At 29.9% G+C, this 15,164-nt stretch overlaps 2 protein-coding genes and 1 pseudogene across 2 annotated transcripts; 1 reads left to right on the top strand and 2 right to left on the bottom strand.

Moving 5' to 3' along the window:
- The first annotated feature begins 3,389 nt into the window (after positions 1 to 3,389).
- On the top strand, positions 3,390 to 5,751 carry LOC112592719 (52 kDa repressor of the inhibitor of the protein kinase-like). The gene is made up of 2 exons (XM_025336872.1): positions 3,390 to 5,212; positions 5,388 to 5,751. The coding sequence occupies exons 1-2, from the start codon at positions 3,390 to 3,392 to the stop codon at positions 5,749 to 5,751; spliced, it is 2,187 nt and encodes a 728-aa protein (XP_025192657.1).
- A 4,384-nt stretch (positions 5,752 to 10,135) lies between these two features.
- Positions 10,136 to 11,073, bottom strand: LOC112592718 (piggyBac transposable element-derived protein 3-like). Its single transcript, XM_025336871.1, has 2 exons — positions 11,022 to 11,073; positions 10,136 to 10,974 (listed from the first exon to the last, which is right to left on the bottom strand). The coding sequence occupies exons 1-2, from the start codon at positions 11,071 to 11,073 to the stop codon at positions 10,136 to 10,138; spliced, it is 891 nt and encodes a 296-aa protein (XP_025192656.1).
- A 1,643-nt stretch (positions 11,074 to 12,716) lies between these two features.
- Positions 12,717 to 13,487, bottom strand: LOC112592717 (annotated as a pseudogene).
- Positions 13,488 to 15,164: the final 1,677 nt, after the last annotated feature.

Here is a 15,164-nt window from a genome sequence, read left to right as displayed (position 1 = left end):
ATTATTATTACTAAATGATTACAACAGTTTTTTAGCTGAGTAATTAAATTTTTTTTTAATGTTTACTATGTCTTATACTGTTTGGTATAAATTTAATATAGATATAGGTGGTAAAGTTACATAATTATGATTTACACCTTAGGTTTTAAGAGGAAGGAGTTGATAAATTTATCAGCCTATTAAGAATCATAAAGTAAAATGGCTATATAATAAGTATAATAAGTTTTATTTATTTTCATTTTTTAGTACACAAAATAGGTAAGTGGCACAAAAAGTTTTAATAATACCTATAGTTGAAAATTTTAAATTAGTTACCTATTACAACATTAATTTAGCAAGCTAACTAGTTTGTAACTAGTAGAAAAGTAAAAAAATAGTATTTGAAAAGTATTTAAAAAAAAAAAATTTGTTGGGAATTCTTAAATATTGTTTCTTAATTTTATTTTATTTATGAGCAATTTAAATAATAATAAAAGTTGTTAAATTTTTTTAAAATTATAAATAATCCTAACCATAAGTCATAACTAGTAAACTAGAACAGAGGTTCCCAACCCGTGGTACGCGTACCACTAGTGGTACGCGGAAGGCTCGTAGGTGGTACGCGAAGAAATTTTTTTATTACTATTTGCATTCAATATTATTTAATTTAGTTTATTTGATATTAGCTAATTTTATAAAATTATTATTTTATCAAAATAAATTTAATGTCGATAACATGGGGTTTGTAATCGTAGCAATTTAGAATTTTAGATAATCTATTCTTATCGATAAAGCGCATTCTTATAGTTTTAAGTGTTTTAACGTTTGTGTTATTTATATTATATTTTATATAATATGATATATTGATGACCTTGTAAAAAAATAAACAACAACAAATATCACATTAATTTTATTTATTTAATTTTATTATTATTTATATTTATTATTTTTTTTTATTAATTTGAAAATTGTAATTTAAAATTTAAATATTTAGATTTAACTAAAAATTATGATTTTTTTACTTTCATAAATATCAAATAATAAAAATGTAAAGAATTGAATGAATAATAAAAATATACGCTAAAAAAATTTGACTCCTAATTTAGTTTTAAAATTGAGGTGGTACGCGTATTGATTATAAAAGTGTCTGGTGGTACTCGATGATAAAAAGGTTGGGAACCCCTGAACTAGAACATTTAACTAAATAGTAAATAAAATACTACTTTTAAGGTAAACAAAATAACTTCCTAAGCACTTATAAGTTATAGTTAAAGCTAGAAAAATACTAAGCCTCAAAATTACATAAATTAAAAATTATTAATGCACTTACCTTCAGAACCTGAATATCCAGCCAACAATTGACGACTATCTTTGTTACCAGTCACCTCAGTAGGTGTACCTTTTAGAAAAAATGAATCTAATTGATTACATTTTTCAGCACATTTTGCAAGTAACTTCTTGTTTTTTTCACGATCTCTTTCTGCCCCTCCTTTCCTTTTTTTATTCATAATTAAAATATAATATCGTATGATCAATAATTAAAAACTTAAATTTTCATTAGAGAGCAAACAAATTAACATGTTAACAATAACTCTAGAATTATTAAAAGAAAAACGTGAATAAACCATAAATGACACCGTCGACACGCTCAACACCAGTGACCAGTGCACAAAATCAAACACTAACGACTAATTTGTTTGGATTTATTACAGATATTATTTATAAAAATAATAATGATCAAAGTAAAGGGACCAATAATACTAAATTAATATGTATTATCATTGGTTATTATAAATACTAGTATTAGACATTGGTAGTATTTATAATCAATGGTATTATTATTTATTAGTTATTATTAGCTATTAGTAATAGGCATTGCTATATTCGTCGCCACTCACACAGAGTACAGACTACAGATAAACAACTTGCAGGTTTCAACAGGCAGAAATTCGTCGAATCAGTAATTTATAATTTCTTAGTAGATACTCACTACTGTCTACTTAGTTCTGTTGGATTGAGCCGAGACCACACACTATCTGAGTGTTTTATTATAAAAATAACCATCCTATGTCAATATATTGCTTTGATTTTAATTGATGTCTATATTTATGTACCAAATATTTTGTAATTTTATATTCAAACATTTCTCATACGAGTATACGATTATTACGATTGTACGAGGCTATTGCAATGTACTAATATTGCTTTAATAATATTTCATACTAGTAATACAATAATTTGATAGAAACAAATGTTTGATGCATTTAGCATTTACTAATATTTTGTAAAATTAATTAAATTAAAAAAATAAATAAATAACAAAATGGCCAGGCCACCAGGCCATCTGGAAAATTCCCATTTCCAGACCAGCCACTCCGCCCCTGAGTATCACCACTACTACAATTGTTATGTACATGTCTATATTATTGTAAACTTATTGTAAACCTATTGTAAAATTATTGTACCGCGTACCGTATTATTGTATCGCTCCTTATCGCGTGTGCCAATCGTGTCCCCGACTCTGTCAACCGCGCTCCCCTTCCATCTTGTACGACTCGCCACGGTGTTAACGACGCCTCGCGCGACGCACCGACGAGTCATTTTCGCTTTTCTTGCGCCCAATCGCACTTCAGCAAACCTGACTACGATTTTCGTACCTCCATCGCCGCTACAAAACGTTCCGCGTAAAACCTCGTGACACCGTTACGCATCACACTCGCTTTTCTCTTTACTCGCATGTTTTGTATCTGTTTTGTCAGCTTTTCTGTCTGTTAAATAAATATCGTTTTTTGCAACGTATTTCATTAAATATATTTAATAAAACGACTACGTCGATCTTTTATACCTTGTCGCTAAGTTCGCGCAAGGCTTAACGTTCTTAACGAAAGTTGGTACCAAGGCCGTATCTAGGGGGGGGTTTTAGGGGTTCAACCCCCCCCCCGGAATGTTTAAAGTAGGTGTGTATTTATAATATAACTAAAACTAACTACAAACATGTACAATTTGTATTTATACATTTCCCAATTTCCCACTCGTCATTAGTCTCGTTATCTTAAATTTTAAAATTATCTAAAAATGACAAACTACGTACCTATTATGCTATCGAAATGATTTCGACAAAATCTCGTTGGACGACGGATTTTATCGGTTAATGAGTTTGAATGTATAATAATAAAAATAATATAATAATGTACGTAAACACGTAGTGGAAGGATAATCGATACGTGTCTCAACTCTACGGTTAATAACTACAATATTGTTTGTCAATTATGAATTTAGTCTGTTTTTCAGAAGTATTGAGTAATAATATAATAATTGTTTAACGTGTATTTCATTTGATTCTGTTTCTTAATATCTAACTACCGTGTATCTATTTACTGTTACATTATATTTTATACATTTCTTGAAAAATGAAACGAAGTATGTCAACTCAGTCGTCAATATTTAATTTTTTTCATAAGAAAAATAATCAAGGTGAATTAGATTCAGAATTAATTAGTACAGAAGAAGAAATTCCGTGTGCGTCTACTACTGAAAAAAGTGTACTGGAAAGTACTCTAGAAATACCAAAACTTCGAGATGTTGGACGGTATGTAAATGTTAGAATTACTGAAGATAAATTCAAGTACGATTTATTAAAGAATCCATGGCTTCCTTCTTCAAATTATAATTTTCCGGTTGTGTCGAAAAGAAAATTAAAATTCCAAATGTCTTGGTTATCACGGTTTTCTTGGTTAGTTTATTCGGAGAAATTAGAAGGAGCATTATGTAAAATATGTGTTTTATTTTCTAATGAGTGCATCGGAAAAGGTTCAAATCAAAAAGTGGGTGCTTTAGTAAGTAAACCTTTTATTAAATGGAAAGATGCTTTAGAATGTTTTAAATTACATAGTAATGCAGATTACCATAAATTGTCTGTTATACGCGCGGATGAATTTTTAAAAATGATGGATAGTAAAAAACCCGACATTTCTATAGCTATCGATTCGGCATATAAAAACCTAGTCTTGGAAAATCGTGCTAAATTGGTTCCAATTATCGAAACAATTATTTTTTGTGGTCGTCAGGAAATGGCATTAAGGGGAGACAATGACAGTGGACATATTTTTAGCAACAGTGATGATAACAACGATGGAAATTTCAGATCGTTGTTAAGATTTAGAGTGCAATCTGGAGATTTAACATTGAAAGCCCATTTAGAAAATTCAGCAGCTAATGCTGTTTACATAAGCCCTCTCATACAAAACGAGTTAATACATATTTGTGGTACATATATTCAGACTCAGCTAGTAACTAAAATTAAGCAAGCTGGGTTTTTTTCAATTTTAGCTGACGAAACTTGCGATATATCACGAATAGAACAGATGTCCCTATGTGTGAGGTATATTGAAGATTGTCGTATAAGGGAAGATTTTTTGACTTTTATTCCTATTTATGATGCATCAGGAAAAGGATTAGCCCATACAATAATACACGAAATAGACAAATTAGGTTTAAAAAAGGAAAACTTAGTCGGTCAAGGCTACGATGGCGCTTCTTCGATGAGTGGTATATATAATGGAGTTCAAAAAAATATATGCAATATAGTACCGCACGCTTTATACGTACATTGCGCAGCCCATTCGTTGAACCTTGCAATTAGTAAATCATGTAACATTCCTGAAATAAGAAATTGTATTGGATCTATATCTACAATTACTTCGTTCTTTCGAAAATCTCCGATAAGGTCAGATATTCTTAAAAAGTTCATAAAAGACCTAATTCCAGACACACGCCAACAAACACTTTTAAAAATGTGTGAAACTCGTTGGGTTGAACGCCATGATAGTTTGTTGCGGTTTAAAGAACTATACTTACCAATAGCAAATACATTAAGAGAACTCGAACATCATCATAATTTAGAAACATCGCAACATGCATTTCAACTCTCAAAAACGATTACGTCTAGTTCGTTTGTAATTTCATTGTACGTTACAGAAAAACTTTTTGCTATAACATTGTCTTTATGTAAATCTCTACAAAAAATAAATGTTGATTTATCCGAATGTTGTGCATATGTCAATAACTGTGTGCAAGTTATTAATTCAATTCGTGAAAATAGTGATGAAGAATTTCACAAATTATTTTTAGAAGTTGAAAACGTATTAAGTTTGGTAGATGAAACGGTTAAAACGCCACGATTAGTTAGGCAATCTATCTATCGTAATAATATTCTAGCAGATTCGCCAGAACAGTACTATAAGAGATCAATTTTTTTGCCATTTTGGGTACTTCATTAATCAATTAAATGAAAGATTTATAAAACACAATAACATTATTTCTGGTTTACAAAACTTGCTTCCATGTTTTCTTATTAAATTAAATGTAGAAAGCAATGAGTTTAAAAAATGCATTTATTTTTACAAAAGCTTTTTACCGACTTATGACACTTTAGAATCAGAATTGAAGGTGTGGATAGAGAAATGGAAATCGGTACCCGATAAAAAACTTCCAAAATCTGCAATCGATACTCTAGATGTTATGTCGAAGGACCTTTATCCAAACATTTGGTGTTTACTATCTATACTTGCAACACTTCCAGTGTCAACTTCGTCAGCAGAACGTACTTTTTCAACTTTAAGACGATTAAAATCCTATTTGAGGAATAGCTGCAGCGAAAATCGTCTAACAGGCTTAGCTTTATTGTCAGTCCACCGGAGTATTTCAATAGATATTGAAGAAATAATTAATATTTTTTCCAGAATGCCACGCAAGGTTGACTTTGTTTTATAATTTTTTATTAACTACTCGTATTAATACTATATATACTGTATACATTATAATATTATATTTTGTACTGTATAATATTAACATTAAAATAATAATATAATGATTTATTTTTAGTTCATGTATTAAAAATATTTAAACCCCCCCCCCCGAAAATTGACCCTGAATACGTGCTTGGTTGGTACTGACTGTTAATTAATTCGACGGCGTACCACAATACGGTATTTCTTATCACTTGCCGCCAAAGTTGTATTATCACCATTATTATTTACCACGATTAATCATGTTAACTGCTATTTACTACACAAGAGTACAAGACGTAGGTACCTACAACCAACACAAAAAATGGAAAAGGTTTATACAGGTTAGTAAAATGTAATTTATTTGAAAACATAAATGTCTATTGTTAGACAAATAAAACAGTTTTGTGCTATTATGACGAGCTCTGTACTAATCAGTATTACAACGTAGTACTATTCAGTATATTAGTTATGTATATATAATTGAAGACCTATCCAAGAGATCAGTGTATGTTACAAAAAAATTTTTTTCAGGAAATGAAAAAAACTGTATGGAGTACATTGAGATCGGTGTATGTGCATGTTTAATACTTATTATTGTTTGTTGACGCTGATATTATGTTACCTGAAAAAATTACGTTTCTACAGTAAAAAGTAACGGCAGTACAACAAAAGTACGCTAGACATCGGTGTGTGAGACATAAGTAAATGTTTAATTATTTATTTTTGACATGAATAATACAAATTTTAAAAAATTAATAATAATATAAACGTGATATTAGCGTTGGCTACAAAGTTCAGTATAGAAATCTTGGTACTTTGGATCCATAAATTCGAGCATTCGTAGTAAATTCTCGGCTTTTTTTTCATCTATTATACGGTTAGTCTTCACTTTCGGTAATACTGTAGGAATATTCTTCAGGTTTACGCCACGTTTAGCAACTTTTGTTTCTGTCCAGTTCTCTATCTCTCCATACGTGCGCTTGATTGACACCGATCCTTTAAGAAGCGACTGCATTGTAACTTTTATTCCAGTTACATTACTAATACCCATTTTCGTAGTATTGAGAAACTGTTTTGCCAGTAAGTTTAAATCGAAAATATCTCCATCTTCAATATCTACGACTGTGAATGAAGTGGTCAATTTCGAAGTTTTAATCATCTCTTTAATCTCGGACGGGACCATAGCGTTCACCAACTTTTTCCGTTTTTCTATCACAGCAAAATCTTGGTCACAGGGCATAAAGCTATGTCCTGAGACCAAGAATCGACATTCTACACTATTATACCAACCATTAGCTACCAAGTATATCATGGCAAGAACAAACATTTTATTTTTGTTTTGCCCAGCGCAATTATCACACCAAATCTGAATGTTTTTTTTGGTTGTTATCCCAGATGTGGCTACTTTTATAAGACACGAACCGATTTCATTGGCTCCACGACTAGCGACTCCTTCATGCCAGACACACCTATAGCTTTTTTTTTGTATCTCCAACATGCAGTCACAGATTGTACACAGAAAGTTGTCGGCTGTAATACATCTGGTTGTGAGTTAATGTAGGCACAAACAGAACCTTTTCTAAATCTAAGGAAAGTACTAACATATTACTATCTGGTTCCTGAGCATCCTTCATATTATTGAACATAAATTTTTTCGCTTTTTCTGCTTTTCGCAGATGTAATTCCTTCTCTTTAATAACATTCAAATCAGGCGTCGTTTTCTCCTTAACTTTCATTTGAAATCGGTCGCAAGTCATACAAGTATCGGTTCGCGGTCGCCGGAAAGATAAATCTGGAAAATACTTGCGAAAAGTACGGCGATAAAATTGAATTGAAATATTTGAACCAGGATATTGTAATTTGTATGCGTTATATAATAGCGAAATATTTAGACCTGGACTCAAAAGTTCTTTACTATTTTTAGAACGAGAATAATGTGATTCTTCTCTTGGAAATTGCATCACATGCATTATAACAGAATTCCTACTTTCTTCTCCATATTTACGTCGATGTTCATGAGATTTTGGGTTCTTTCCGCTCTGACTCACAAACGATATCTCGCCCTTTTTCACGTGCTCAATTAAAAGCTGCAGTCTACTATTCGATAAAGAGAATAAACGCATAAATGTCCGTTTACAAACCTGAATCAAGTCCTAATTGCCCGGCACTGTATATTTTACTGAACACTGTCTACGGCTGCTATCAGGAATTTCTTTTTTCGACTTTCTACGCCGCTGAATACTGACCATAGTAAGTCTGCTCAACAGGTAGTCTGCTTGTTGTTTATAAGATAATGCTGCAAACTTTTTACGAGTCGTCTTGATACGTTCGATAGTCAGTCGTTTGCACTCGTAAGAGCATTTACAAACAACCTACAGAATACAGAATATAGTGTAATCAAAATAGTTTAAACATCATGGTCGTAGGTACATATTAAGTAGATATGTTATATATTATATATTATGATATATTATAGGTTATTAAGTAAGTAGGTACTTACTGTTGACTCGGGTTGGCATTCTGTAACTTTTTTAGTTTTTTTCATATTTGACATGGCAAAATATATTTTATAACTATATATTGAATACTATATTATTAATTATTAACGTCTGTCTAATTAAATTGAGAAAATAATCATCTGAATTAAAGTAAATCGTAGTCAAAGTTTTAATGCATAGACTAACCTATTAATGCGTATTATATCAGATGTAACATAAACCGATTTCAATGAACGTCAACAACTACACATACAGAAAAACCACCTTGTAATCTATTTTTGGAGTGCTTAATGTACACTTTTGAAAAAAATATGTACCTTAATGTGTTAGCAACATTGAGTTTTATCAATTTACGTAAAAAAACGATTTTTGAAAATATTGTAACATACACCGATCTCTTTGATAGGTCTTCAATTATAAACATTTTAATTTATTTTAGAATTAAGAGAAATGATTGTTATGCGAGATCCTCCACAGACTCCAAGCAATTCAAATTTAACCACAGTTGAATATACACATTGGTCTAGAAATGTGACACTCGGACTGATTGATGAATATAGTAAAAACTACAAAGACGTAGGAAGTAGAATTGGAGTTACAAAATTTTGTATGAAATAATTGCTGAGATCTTAAACACTGAATTTCAACTAAAATTAACAGGGTCACAAGTAAATAACAAATTTCAGACGTTAACCCATTTACGGCCAATAATGTAAAAAGTTGAAAAAACTTAATTTTTTTTAATAATTTGGGATATTTATGGTGAGCTCATGACAAATTTATTTTTCAAAAAAAATCTTTGTTCAATTTCTTGGAAAAAAATGTTGCGTACACGCAACGTTGGCTGTTAATAATGAATAAAATCGTAAATAAATATTTTTTAATTTTTATACAAATATTTAGTACACAAATATTATTAACACAAATGTTTTAATTTGTTATTATTTATGAATGTATTTTGCACGTTAGGAATAATTATAAAGTTATAAATTGTATTTATGGAATATTTAATTTTTAATTACAAATAATAAAAAATTGAAATAAGTTGATTTATTTATCATGAAACATAGCAAAGCAGTGTGGATGAAGAGACACAATACATTTTCTGCAAGAATAAATTGTTTGAGAAGAGCAATGGCGACATCTTCTTCTAACCTCATCTTTGATAATAATGTGATCCATTCCGTCTTTTCTAATAGCATCTGGGAGACTGTTTTTTGAAGGTCGACCTAAACTGACGTTACTAGTTGTGGAAAGTTGAGACTCATCTTCATCATTGTTTTTGTTGCTTGTTTCAACTTTTAATAAACATAGTACTCTCTGATCTGAAGTCAAGCTGTGGAACCTTTTCTTTATTTACTAAGTTGTAAAACTTCCATGCATTGACTATCGTGCTATCCACTGCATTGCTAAATAATGGCCATCACCATTTTTTGCCTCGTATTTTTATTCGATAGTTTGCAATGCCGTTATCATGGAGGTCTACGCCACCCATATTTTTATTATAATTATAAATCATACTTGGCTGTTGTACACTTATAAGCTTTTTCTGTTTCCTATCATAACGTTTAGCAGCATGTATGGGTTCTATGGTGTCTACGTTAGACATCATTGTAACAACAGCATTGTCACACCAACGAACTGCACCTATTCCATTCTCACTGTCAAAGGTGAAATCAAAAGTGCCTTTGGGTTCTTTAGCCATTAGTTTGATTGATTTCAAATTACAATTTCCTGTTCGATTATACCAAACTGTCCCAGTTGCAAAAAAATGTTTTTCTTTCAACATAAAAAGTAATTTATAACTTGTAAAGAAGTTATCAAAGAATATTCTATGAAGCTGTGGTTGGTCTACTATTTCCAATAAACCTAAACAACCTCCGAACCAAGAGGTAAACCATCCACTCTTTTTGTACTAGCACCACCATAAGGTAAAAATTTATACAAATAGCCATTCTCAGATGTCAAGCACCACAACTTGAAACCAAATCTAACAGGTTTCCCTTTGATGAACATTTTACAAGAATGCCGACCAAAATATGGCACCATTTCTTCATCAATTGAAAGATTATGAGAAAATATTCCGAACTGAGAAAACTTTTCATTCAATATATTGAAAAAAGGTCGCAACTTAGCAAATTTATCGGTCAAATCAAGGTTTTTATTGTCAGATAAATGTAAATTTTGTTTTATATTTTTAAATTTGTTCTTCGACATTGTTTTCCTTACTAAAATTATTTCTTTGTCTTCATCTTTTGACCAATAGTTTTCGATTTTTGGTAAACTATGGTAACCAGTTAAGATCATAATACCGATAAATTTTAATAAATTTGACTTTCCTAAAGAAAAGTTATGTCTGTTACAGTAGGTAGCATATTTATTTGAATTATCTATTATGAGATTAATAACAGTATCATCGAAAAATAATAAAAAACATTGCAACACGTTGGTCCCACCATAATTTTCAACTAATTGGGCAACACATTTTTGTTCTTCGTTAATGGGTACATCATTATAGTTGGGGTGCATTTTTGATTTCCTTTTAGGGAGTGTTTCCCTACGTTTTTTGGAAGGATTTGGTTTTGAAGTATTAACTGCACCAGAACTTGTTAAAATTTCAAATGTTCCACGCACATCGTGTGGAACGTCAACAACATCGTTTATAGCCACATCATTATCATCGAAATGTTCTTCGTCAGTCAAACTATCTACATTGGGAGGAATTATATGTCAATTGATTCATTATCTGAAATACCTTCAAGTTCATCCAGAACTTCAGCGATGTGTTTGGACGATTTTAGACTCATTTCAACGATAAAAAGAAAAATATCTTTAGACCGAATAAAATAATAAGATAGTGGGTAAAATATATTACAATTACATAATTACGTAATCACTTTTACAGATATTTAGTGTATGTTTTCATAATTATTCTATAAAATGTAGGTACTATACTAGCTTATGTATAATTAATAATAATATAATATGTGAAAACTTACCAAATATTAGCTAATACGACTACTACAATCACAAGAGACGAAATAAGACGTAAAATTCGGTGAATTTCGGCCGGTGACTAATTTATTACATCCAAATATAATATTGTTCAAGTATGTAGGGATATTATTATAGTTTTAAATGTTTCAATACACACAATCCGTACATTGATAAGATAAAAACAAGGCAAAAGCATCGTAAAATTATTATTACAGGAAAAACCAACGTGTGAGCTATTTTCTACGGCACATAGTAATTTCAAACAACGGTGTTCGATAACTTTAAAATTCTATACTATAAACCGCCATCGTTGCGTACACGCAACATTAATTTTGAAGGGTAGTTTGAAACCTAAATGATTAATGAATGATAATTCAGCTCATAGGGACACATCAAATAACATCATAACATATTGATTATTACATTTGATATACCAAATATTTCAAATTCAAATTTTAATTCATTTTTTAAGTTCAAAGTATTTTGTACATAAAAACTCTCTTGCTTCTGATACGTATAATACATATGATATAGATAAAAAACAATAGCTCATGATTGTTTTTCATTATTTATTGTCTTCTTAATCGAATAATGTCACAGTTAAATAAAAAAAATTAATAAGTCTAATCTAAAAAAAATGTTAAAATAAATGTTGCGTATACGCAACTATGGCCGCTAATGGGTTAATAAGATCTTATAAAGCTGTTCTTGATAACAATAAAAAAAACCGGAAGAGGGAGGAAATATTTTAAATTTGAAGAGCAGATGGATAATATATTTCACAAATCCAAAAGAATAAACCCTGAAATTTTGTTGACAGAGACTGAGATTATAAGAAATACTCCTAGAGCCTGTAATGACACACCAACACTACAAAGAAGTGTACATGAAGTGATTGATGAATTAGATGAATTTATAAATAAAGCTTCTGGGTCTGTTGAAGATGAGAGGAAAACAGCAGTTAAAAAAACAACCATAAATTTGAAGAGAAAAGGAACCAGAACCGATGTACTCGAAGGTATAAGAAGCGACAAACAAAAATTTTATGAAAATTACATTCAAATTCAAAATTCAAAAATTGCTGAGCAAAAAAGGAAAAATGATTTACTTGAGGAAAAAAATAAGCTGCTCAAGGAGTACTTACTTAACAAATAATAGTAGATAAATCAAACATTTATTTAACTGGGATTAGAAGCTAAATGTGTTAAAGGTTTTTATTGTTATTTTTAATATTTTTATTATTATTATTCAGACTGAATTTGTTTTTTTTAAATATTTATGTATTAATAAGTCAATCATAGAAAGAAATAAAGATTCTCAAATTTAAATATAATGTTATGTAATATTTTCTTAATTTTTGATTAAATATTCTAAATTAAGTAGACTTTTACTTAATAAAATAAATAAAACTACACACAAAAAAAATACAAATTAAACTGTTGTTTTATTTAAGCTATGGAAACATTCTTTGCATTAAATAGTTTCTGTAGGTTGTTCCTTCAGGGACATCTTCAGCATTGTCATCATCCAGTTGAATGTCATTGCCATTATTAATTTCATCCTCATTTTCAATTATTATTTCAAATTCATCGTCAATTGCCAAGTTATGCAATACACAACAAGCTCTGATGAAATGTACTGTATGCTCAATTTTGCGCAACTTGCAGTGGTAAAATTGCCTAAACTTCTGCTTGAGCAAACCAAAACAATGTTCGATAACGTAACGACATGATGATAGTGTTTTGTTGAAGTTAATTTGTTGACAGCTCTGTCTACCATTATCCTTGAATGGTGTTATAAGATTGCGTATTGCGTAAGCAAGAATAAGCACTATCTCCAAGAATCACATTCTCCTGACATAGAATTCCCAAGTTAGTAGCTAATGGTGACTTCCTAAAAACTCTTGCATCATGGACTGACTCAGGAAACCCAATAAATATACTTCTTATTTTATTTCTATGGTCACAAACAGCTTGCATCTGTAAACAATATACTTATAATTAAAATTCTGTAAGAAAAATAATACATACAAAAAAATACATACATGAATAGAAAAATATTTTTTCCTATTATAATAGGAATCTGGGTCTAAGGAAGGCTTGTCAATACGTATATGACTTCCATCAATAGCCCCAATGACATTAGAAAATCCTATCATTTGAAAAAAGTTCCTTGTTTCCTGTTTTTCTTCCTCATTCGGCCAAGTTATTATGGTACTAGCCATACGGCTTATAACATAAGTCAGACGTCTCACAACTCTAAATAGGCTACTTATTGTTATACCAAACCTGTCAGCAACATCACGGAAAGAGGCAGTCTGATGTCCAGCAAACCAAGGAAAAATTAAAATCTAAAAACAATTTAAGATAAGTTTCAGAATCAAAATAATAATAATCATTATTGTTGTTAAAGCAATACCTTCATAATATATATTAATTTAATTTAATTTAATAATTCATTTTACAGACTTAATAATTAATATTTAATTTAATACATAATTTAACACCTTTATTTATACAAATAAATTGATAAGGTCTATCTTAGATAATAATAATAATGAAAATTTATTTGCAAAACAATATGAGACACATTATATAAATACAATACATAAATTAATTAGATGCAGCACCCCCCTAAAAGCAAAGCCTGTGCTGGGGGAGCGGTTCTTATATTATATTAACTTAAAATTAATACATAAAATAATAAATTAGTAATAGACAATAGCATATTTTATGAAGTAGCAAAGTATAGTTATTTAATATTATAAACAGAGTAAAAGATAAATAAAAGTATGAAGAACAAAAACATATTATATTTAAAAGCATAAAAGGTATTAAAGTTAATAAATGAAGTATATAATAGACAGATCAAGCCTTTTTACATAATTATTGAATGACTCCAAATTACTAAAATGGTTAATGTTAATATTTAAGGTTAGACATAGCTTTAGACCGTTATATAAAACACTCATTTGACCAAAAACTTTATTATAATGAGGTAGGCTTATATTTATATGATGTTTATATCTTGTATAATGTTCATGGTCAAGAGATAAGTTTTATAAATTAATTTTTTAATCCTATTTACAATATTAGAATTTAACTCTTATCTTAGGACTTTAGGTTAGAGAAAATAAGTAACTTGATAGTGACTTACTTGGTTGTAGGCAGGTATTTTTCCGTGTCCTCCAGTTGTGTCATTAAATTCCGGACTGGCCTCAAAGTGTATGGTCAAATTATTTGCAATGTGGCGTCTAACACGGAAAAGTTCCAAAAACTCTAAGTCATTGTATCTAAAATAAAAAAACTAAATATTTATGTTGCCAAATAAATATTCAGCAACAAATTTACCAAAACTACCCCTAGGTTTTAGAAAAATAAAAAAGTTACAATTTAAACCCGAGAGGGGGATGTTTGCTTACCATGTGTTAATTATTCAACATGGAAAATTTATAAATATTAACTTAAATGTAATTATAAAAAGCTTACTTACCTTGCTACAGTCTCAAAATAATTCTGATTTTTCGGTTTTGTTCTGTGTTCAAAATAAACTTCGTCGTCGCTATCAAATAAAAATTCATAGTCGGACGATGATGAAAAGGATGAGGAGTTGATAAATTCAAAATCCATCTCAAAATGTCAATCAATAAATAAAATAAAAATATAAAAAAGTATTTTAAGCTAACTGTCAAAACAAGATAACTATCACAATAATTAATATTTTGCATTGTACGCATGCGCGAAACATTTGACTTAACGTATAACTCGTAACAGAAAATTGTTTCCAACAAGTCGATAACATGTTGCAGCACTGATGGAACAGAAAACATTTTGTTGGATGTTTTAAATTTGCTCTGCTAGAACACGTTTTTGACATTGCGCATGCGCTGAACATTTGCAAC

Source organism: Melanaphis sacchari, unplaced genomic scaffold, assembly GCF_002803265.2.
Source record: "Melanaphis sacchari strain LSU unplaced genomic scaffold, SCAv2.0 Contig187_pilon_pilon, whole genome shotgun sequence".
Taxonomy (NCBI): Eukaryota; Metazoa; Arthropoda; class Insecta; order Hemiptera; family Aphididae; genus Melanaphis; species Melanaphis sacchari.
Note: the sequence above shows the minus strand (reverse complement) of the source record. Positions and strands in the feature narration are given on the sequence as shown.

What these genes read in the sequence shown, in the direction of transcription:
- LOC112592719 (XM_025336872.1), top strand. Translation starts at nt 3,390, where the DNA reads ATGAAACGAAGTATGTCAACTCAGTCGTCAATATTTAATTTTTTTCAT. An exon ending in CTAGCAGATTCGCCAGAACA is followed by an intron (nt 5,213 to 5,387) that starts GTACTATAAGAG and finishes TTTTTACAAAAG; the next exon opens with CTTTTTACCGACTTATGACA.
- LOC112592718 (XM_025336871.1), bottom strand. Translation starts at nt 11,073, where the DNA reads ATGAGTCTAAAATCGTCCAAACACATCGCTGAAGTTCTGGATGAACTT. An exon ending in AGTTCTGGATGAACTTGAAG is followed by an intron (nt 10,975 to 11,021) that starts GTATTTCAGATA and finishes CTCCCAATGTAG; the next exon opens with ATAGTTTGACTGACGAAGAA.